The 8,608-nt window shown below is 33.9% G+C and overlaps 1 protein-coding gene and 1 long non-coding RNA gene across 2 annotated transcripts; one reads left to right on the top strand and one right to left on the bottom strand.

The window, feature by feature from the left end:
* The first annotated feature begins 1,387 nt into the window (after positions 1-1,387).
* On the top strand, positions 1,388-2,664 carry LOC108946810 (uncharacterized). The gene is made up of 2 exons (XR_001971171.3): positions 1,388-1,618; positions 2,195-2,664. It is a non-coding gene; the product is annotated as an uncharacterized lncRNA (long non-coding RNA).
* A 679-nt stretch (positions 2,665-3,343) lies between these two features.
* On the bottom strand, positions 3,344-6,052 carry LOC104106022 (low affinity inorganic phosphate transporter 1-like). Its single transcript, XM_009614480.4, has 2 exons — positions 5,964-6,052; positions 3,344-4,953 (listed from the first exon to the last, which is right to left on the bottom strand). The coding sequence occupies exon 2, from the start codon at positions 4,913-4,915 to the stop codon at positions 3,344-3,346; it is 1,572 nt and encodes a 523-aa protein (XP_009612775.1). The 5' UTR covers positions 4,916-4,953; positions 5,964-6,052.
* Positions 6,053-8,608: the final 2,556 nt, after the last annotated feature.

Genomic DNA, 8,608 nt, shown 5'->3' with positions numbered 1-8,608 from the left:
AAGTCGGCCATCTCGTCTCTACCACTTCGAGATTAGGCTTGATACTTACTGGGTACACGTTGTTTACGTACTTATACTATACTTGCTGCACTTTTTGTGCAGGATCTGAGACAGGTACTAGTGGAGGACCTATCATCACATACCCACGTCATCCCGAGGCATAGTGGTGAGCTGCCTTTCTGAGCCGTTCTGCAGCTACCCGTGTCTCTTCTTATATTTATATTCTGTCTATTTCATTTCAGACAGTATTTAGAGTTTTGTATAATTTACTAGATGCTCATGCACTTGTAATACCGGGTCTTGGCACACACACATTGGTAGAAGTTGGTATTTTATTATTTTTCTGAAATAAAAGTTTAACCAATGTACGTATAACTTATTAGTTGGCTTGCCTAGCTGTAGTGTTGGGCGCCATCACGACCTATAGGTGAAATTAGGTTGTGACAGATAGCAAATAATAAATATACATAGAATTTATTTACTATTTATCTATTTACTATACGTAAAATATATATTTTACTAAGAAATGTTAAACACCGTTAATTTTTATTTGCAATAATTTTTATCTAGATAACCTCAAATGTTATCTAGATTTTTATTATATACATAATATTTACTAAACGTTGACATAAAATAAATATACGTAAAATCATTGTTGAGAGTAAAATAAATTTTATTACTAAAATAAATATACGTAATATATATTTATTAGATTTTTTTATTTTATGGGAGTCAGCGTATAGTAAATATATATAAAATAAAAATAAATATTATGTTTACTATACGCTGACTTCCATAAAATAAAAAAATCTAATAAATATATATTACGTATATTTTTTTAGTAATAAAATTTGTTTTACTCTCAGCAATGATTTTACGTATATTTATTTTATGTCAACTTATAGTAAAAATTATGTATATAATAAAAAATCTAAATAACATTTGAGGTTATCTAGATAAAAATTATTTCAAATAAAAATTAACGGTGTTTAACATTTCTTAGTAAAATGTATATTTTACGTATAGTAAATAGATAAAAAGTAAATAAATTCTATGTATATTTACTATTTGCTATCTAGATAAATCTTCTTTATTTCTTTCGGTAAATAAGAAAATAAAGGGAATAAATATTTTGTGAGATCTTAGATTTTTATTAAAAATTAAAATGTGTTTAGTGTTATGACTAAAAGTGTACCACTTTGTTAAAGTAAATGGACTATTAGTTCTTCATGTAGAATAATATGTATGACTTTGAATTTAAAGCCAAAGATAATATATATTTTTGGGTTTTTTTGTGTTATGACTAAAAATGTACTATTTTGTTAAAGTAAATGTATTATTAGTGTGAATATGTATTACTTTGATTGTAAACATAAAAATGATATTGTTTTGGTCTTTTCCTCGTCAAAATCCATCTGCTCTCAAAAGTTTGAAAACACCGAAAATCATTTCACCAGATAAAGTCTTTCAAATTTTTAACATGGAAATCAAGTTTCTGAAGATCATTGTAAGATTAAAAATCACTAGAATTGAACACAAGAAGTGGAAAAACAGAGAACAAGACAGCAAGCTGTGGAGCTCCATTTTCGCTGGAAATAAACTAACCAATTCTCACCAGGTTCTTCTTTATCCTTTTCGATTCCTTAGAAATCAGATGCTTTTTGTTTGTACATTTTCTTGTTGTTGCAATTGTCACGTAGAAAATTGTACACAACATGTTTGTTGAATTTACTAACTGTGAACGTTACATAGATTTTAACAGGAAAGATAGTAACTTTAAAAGTTTATTATCTTATCTTACAGAATTAAGGTTAGATTTGAATATCTTATGAGTCAAGGTTAACAGATTATCAAACTAAGATATTGCTATGCAATCTTCATTTCCTGAATACAATGTATTTAAAAATTGTATACAACGTGCTTGTGAAATTTACTAACTGAACTATTCTGTTCTTTGGTTTAACTCAAAATTAAAATTACATTTGAGTATCTTATGAGTCAAGCTTAATAGACCGTCAAACTAATATGCAATATGCTATTCCTGATAAATATTGTATCAATATGATAAAAAAAGTTGGGAGTCGGCAAGGACTATGCCTCGTAATTCCTTTATAAGTCAAGTGTTAAGCAAAAGCTTCTAAAAAGTAAGTGCTGAATTATGACATGTGTCTTACGTTCTCCTTTTTAATGGTAGATTTATTGAAATCTCGTCTCAAAATGAACATATGGATGTTTCTCATTCATTTGAGCCAATAAAACTTGGGATGGAATTTGATTCAGACGAGTTTGCATATGAATATTACCACGAATTTGCTGCTACAATGATTGGGTTTAGTGTTAGAAAGGAATATGCTAACAAAAGTAAAGTCCGTGGATATGTGACTTCAAGAAAATTTACATGTTATAAAGAAGGTTTTAGAGGAATAGACAAGCCAGATGCGATGGTCAAGAAACCTAGAAAGGAAACTAGGACGGGCTGTTTAGCTCACATGGTCGTAAATCGTCAATCAAATGGGAAGTTTTCTGTCATTTCATTTGAAGAGAAGCACAAGAATCCTCTCGTTCCTTCATCTCTATCTCACATGTTACCATTGGAAAAGAAATATTAAACTTTCTCAAGCATATGAAATTGATTTATTGGATGAATCGGGAATATGTCCTAAATCTTCTTTTGACTATGCTGCTCATCAAGTTGGGGGAAAGCTTCTTTATGTTATACAAAAAGAGATCACAAAAACTATGTTCGTGATAAAAGAAAAGAAAGTAATGATTAATTGTAAATAACTAATAAACTACTGACCAAACTTTCAGCCAAGTGCATCAAAATAAAGCTCTTGCAACTGAAAAAACAAAAAAAGGATGGACAAAACTCCTGTGGACGCCCTAAAGTTTAAGTTACCGTAATAGGTAGCTTCTGTTGAATTTTCTATTTCTACCTCTACAAATGGTAATATATCCTACAAATCGACAAAATTTAGGAACATAAGAAAAAAAAAGTGAAAGAAAGATGAGGTATTCCAAATAAAATTATACAACACGCAATAGTAAAAGGTCAAATCTTAAAAGAAAGGTCAAGTCATTATCACCCAGTTAAAAACAAATCTGTAATCTGTAATATAAATAAAAAGCAAAACCTTTTTCACCTCACAATGAAGTGAAATAATTATAATTACACACTTGGTTTAAAAATAAATAATTTAAAAATTACAGCAAACAAGCTTAGACAATACAAAGAAAAAGGAAATTAAAGCAACAAATACATAGAAAATAAAGGAGGAAAAAAAACTGCATTAGCATCACAAAGTCTACCTCCAAAATCCATTTGAGGCTATTCATTCCCTGTTCATTCTTCAGTTATAGTTTCCTGTGATGCTTCCTCCAGGGATTTTCCTTTGGACTCTGGCACACAGAAGGTACAAACCATTCCCAGAGCATTGATGGCCCCTAGGGCAATGAGCGAGTTCTTTATGCCGATACCCGCCGGGTATCCTGCATCGGTTTTCGTTGGATCTTTGCTTTGTGCAGCGTACAGGAACCCGTACGCTCCTACTATAGCTCCGGCTTTACCTGCAGCTGCAGAAATACCATGACATGTTGATCGAAGTCTGGCCGGGAAAATCTCAGCCGGGACCACGAATGTGGTTGCGTTTGGCCCAAAGTTCGCGAAGAAGAATGTGAGGGCGTACATTGCAACGAACCCGATATGGTTGTCCTTCTTTGTCCAATGATCGTAGGGAATGGCGATGGCAAACATGAATACAGTCATGAAGAAGAATCCCATCAATTGGATTGCGAACCTTCCAACGATATCGATGAACGCCACGGTGAACCAGTAACCTGGCACTGTACTAAGTAGTGCAATCAAGGTTTGTGCTCTTGCAATCTTGCAAACTTCTTCAACGGCGTTCATGGTTTTGGCTGCTGGAATCCATCCAATTGCACTGAACACATCTTTCTGGAAAAGATTCTGGCTATAGAAAGCAATGTCCAACAAGAACCATGTGGAAGTTGTGCCAAATAGGTGCAGCCCATGGCGACGAACGAATTCCCAAGAAAATAGACCAAATTTATTGGTTTCATCCCTAGACATTTGTTCGATTTTTGCATCCTCGGGATCAATTTCAACTTGTAGTACCCTCCCCATGTCCTGTGCGGCTCTTTTTGCGTCTTTCGCCACGAGAGCTGTGTATCGGGCTGTTTCGGGCATCTTCATGCGCCAGTAGTAAGTGAGGCCAGCTGGTAATGCTCCGAACATTAGAATTATACGCCAAATGTAGTCGGCTTGTGGCACGGTGGAAAGAGCTGCATTTTCTTGGAAACTTGGGGCATTATAAGCATGATCAAATCCAGCGCCCACAATAAGTGCAATTATCCCACTGAACAAAATTCCAAAACCTTGCATAGCGAAGACAGCAGCAATGAAGGCGCCACGGGTTTTCTTGTTTGCGTATTCGGACATAATCGTGGCTGATAAAGGGTAATCGCCACCGATGCCAAATCCAAGCCAAAACCTGAAGAAACAGAGAGTGGCCATAACACCCTTAGGAGTACTCCCAAAGGAGAGCCCTGATGCAACGGAACACAAAACCATGATAATCAAAGTCATACCATAGACCGTTTTTCGGCCCATCTTGTCACCGAGCCAGCCGAAGAAAAGCTGGCCGGCGAGGGTGCCGACAAGGGCGACACCCGTGACCGACGCTGAGACGGTCGGAGGGAGTGTTCCGGGCTTCAATAACTCTGGCTTGGTGTAGTATAAACGCCCAAGTAATTTGGTTACAAGTGAAATGCTGAAGAGATCATAGGCATCAGTGAAAAATCCCATTCCAGCAATAACAATTGTGGTGAAATGGTAGAGTTGAGTCTTGGCCACATCAAGTGCATTAAGCACTTGTAGATTGTTATCTGCAGACATTGCTAAAATTGCTTCTTGTTCCAACAGTTCAAGATTATCTGCATTTTAAGACACAACATTAATTCAATAAATTGAATTAGCCATAAAAAGAATTTCTTTGTATAATCTTGACTCTTTTAGTCTTCAAACGTCACAGTTACTGCAACTTTCTTTTCAGTCAATGAATTTTAGGTAGAAAATAATTCTTGGATTCAATGTTAATTTAGCTACTACTATGTATCTTTTCGAAGTTATCAATGAAAATAGAAACACTTAAATAACAGAAACAAGAGAAACCAAATGCATAGTAAAATTATTACAGAATAGCATAGTCAATTTTTACAGCTTAAAGGGCAGCCCGGTGCACTAAGCTCCTGCTATGTGCGGGGTCGGGGAATGGTCGGGGTACTAGGGTCTATTGTACGCAGCCTTACCCTATATTTCTGCAAGAGGCTGTTTCCACGACTCAATTTTTATAGCTTAATCTGTAGTAATAAGGATGCAAAGTATTGAAATGCTGGGGCAATCTAGAGGCTTGATTACGGATTAACGTGAATCCAGTAGGGTGAATGTCTATTGCATGTAGAGGTGGCAAAATGATTAAAAGAAAATAATTATCCACCCATATTATCCATTAAAAAATGGGTTTGATAATAAACTTTTTAAAAACGGGTCGAATATGGATAAGAACCATATTATCTACTTAGAAAATGGTTAACCAAATGGATAACTAATAGATAACTAATGTGTTTAACTTTTACATTTTGTAAAGCCTCAAATTGGGGGGTTCCTCAAGTTTGGAAGACTAGGAACTCTCCCATAAGTGATCATATTCAAGAAGCCATGGATAATATGGATATCCATATTATCCGTCGGATAACTCGTTTTTTATCCGTCTCAAATACGGGTCGGGTTGGATAATTTATCCGTTTTCGACCCGCTCATATCCGACCCGACCATCCCGTTTGCCACCCCTAATTGCATGTGATATTTAGGAAAAAAAGTAAAGAAAATCCTAATGCCAAATCAAAAATGCAAAACTACTTAAGTTTCTTTGATTGGAAATTACCTTCTTCAGAAGATTGTGCACCTTATGAATTTAGGAGAGAACTGATGGAATAGAGATATGAATTGATTATTAAGCTTTGGTAAATGCCAACTATTTATAAGAGTTATCTCACTAATACTATTTCATATAAAACAGAATCATCTCCAGAATATAATGAGCATATACCTTTGTATCATGTCAACAAGCTTACTACTTTTAGTTATGGATTGATAGTCATAACTAAATTTGCATATAGGTAATGGTGTTTGAAGCTGTCTGTGATAAGTTGGCAAGTTGTTAATTATCATCTGAAATTAATGCACACCATTATCTTTATGTTAGACATAGTCTTCTGATATACTAGTATATATTAAGTCAACCAAATTTCAGCCGACTTATTTTCCTTTTCCGTACCTTTTTCATTTCTATATTCTGTTTCTGAACGTATTGTTAGAAAATTTCTGATAGAGAGGCGGAAAAGAGACAAGAATATAGAAATAGAAGAAAAATGAAGAAGAAGGCTTGAGCGTGATACCATTACGGTGTGAAAATAGCATGGGCTAGCCTGTTTTCGGACTAGTAATCGAAAAATAGCCAGCGTTTGCAAAATCATTAAAAAATAGTCATTGTTTTGCTGAAACACGAAAAGATCCAGCATAATATGCGGGATTATGGAGCTCTTGCGTAGAAAACTCCTAACATATTATATTGGAACTCCATCATGGAAAGTTCCAGCATAATATGCGGGATTATGGAGCTCCTGCATATAAACTTTCAGCATATTATGTTGGAATTCCAACACACGGAAAGTTCCAGCATAATATGTGAGATTATAGAACTCCTGTATATAAATTTCCCGCATATTATGTTGGAACTCCAACATATTATGAAATTCCAGCACATTATGCTGGAAGCTCATAGTAAAAAAATCCGAACTCTAGCTCCAGCATATTACGCTAGAATATTTTCGGGGTTTTAAGGGTATTTTTGTTCAGATTTTATCTTTACATGAAAAATGGATAAATTTAGATTACTTTTGAACAGTGTTTTAAAAAGCGATCGCTTCGTCGCTTTAAGCGAGAAGCGACGCGAAGCGATGGTTGCTCGCTTTTCCATGCCTGAGGCGACTCGACCAGATGAAGCGCTCGCTTCAGTCGAAGAAGCGCGAAGCGACTTTGAAGCGTGAAGCGCAGAAGCGCTCGCTTCAGTCGAAAGGGGTCAGTTTTAAAAAAAAAAAGTTTGGGTCTGTTGTTTTATTATACAAAACAGACCCCTAAGACCAAATTGATCGACCATTTCTCTCTTCTTCGCAAAATCAATTGCTGCTGCTAGGGTTTCAGTCGCCAGAGACTTCCTCCAGGTAATTTTTCTTCTTTTTTTCTTTTTTCTTCTTTCTTCTTCTTCTCCTTTTTTTCTTTCTTCTTTTTTCTTCCTTCTTTCTTCTTCTTATTCCCGTCCAGGCGTCTGCTCACCCTAAGGTATTTTATCTTTTTTTCTTTCTTCTTCCTTCTTCCTTCCTTCTTCTTCTTCTCTTCTCTTTTTCAGTTTTTCTCGTCCAGCGTCTGCACAGCTAGGGCATGCGTTGTTTTTTTTTTTTCTTTTTCTTCCCTTTTTATTCTTCTTGTTTATTAATTTTAATATGTATTTTAATTTATAAAATTAATTATTATATATATATGTTATATTTTTCAGTTTATTTGATTTTTTTAATGTGTATTTCAGTTTATAAAATTAATTATTATATATATGTTATATTTTTAGTTTATTTGATTAATTTTATATGTATTTCAGTTTAGAAAATTAATTATTATTATATAATATATATATATATATATATATATATATATATATATATATATTAGTTTATTTGACTTTTTTAATGTGTATTTTAGTTTATAAAATTAATTATTATATATATTTTCAGTTTATTTGATTATGTATTTTTGTTGTGTCTTTGCAAGGTTTACATTATGTTTTTTAAGAATCGCGCTTCACTTCAATGAAGCGTGCGCTTCGCTTTTGAAGCGAGGCAAGCCCCTGTCGCTTTTTTTCGCTTCTCGCTCTCAAAAACACTGCTTTTGAAATTGTGGCTATTTTTCAATTACCAGTTGTAAATCTTGCTATTTTTTTTAATTTTTCCCTATTATTATCTCAAAAGAGTGATTGTCTGTCTCTTGGGTTAGCAGACAATGCTCACAATGCTCTTCTGCAATACAACAAGCTAAGCTAAGCATATTACCAATTATTTCACTCGCATACCTCAAAATAATTCTTGAAATCATATTTTACTCAAGGTACTTGAATATTAATTCTTTAAGTAAATTTATTTTAACTCATGGTACCTGAGAATATACTATTATTTCACTCCAATATTACAAACTCTATAACACATCTCTTTCTCTGGCTAAAGTTTACTTTGTTCGAAGTCTCATGTCGGTTTTGAGATGGATAATTCGTCTCGTTATATAATTTTGGACAACCTCACTTTTAAAGTTAGCTTCTGTATCGAATTAGATCTAAGGTCTATTTCTTAACATCATCCATGCTTCAAATGTCAAGTCTTAGGTATCTAGGCGCCAATGTTAAAAGTCCCACATTGATTGTGGGATGCATAATTCTTCTCCTTTTATATATATATATATATATATATATATATATATATATAT

Source organism: Nicotiana tomentosiformis, chromosome 9 (assembly GCF_000390325.3).
Source record: "Nicotiana tomentosiformis chromosome 9, ASM39032v3, whole genome shotgun sequence".
In the NCBI taxonomy this organism is placed as follows: Eukaryota; Viridiplantae; Streptophyta; class Magnoliopsida; order Solanales; family Solanaceae; genus Nicotiana; species Nicotiana tomentosiformis.
The sequence above is the reverse complement of the archived record's forward strand: the minus strand, read 5'-3'. Positions and strand labels throughout refer to the sequence as shown.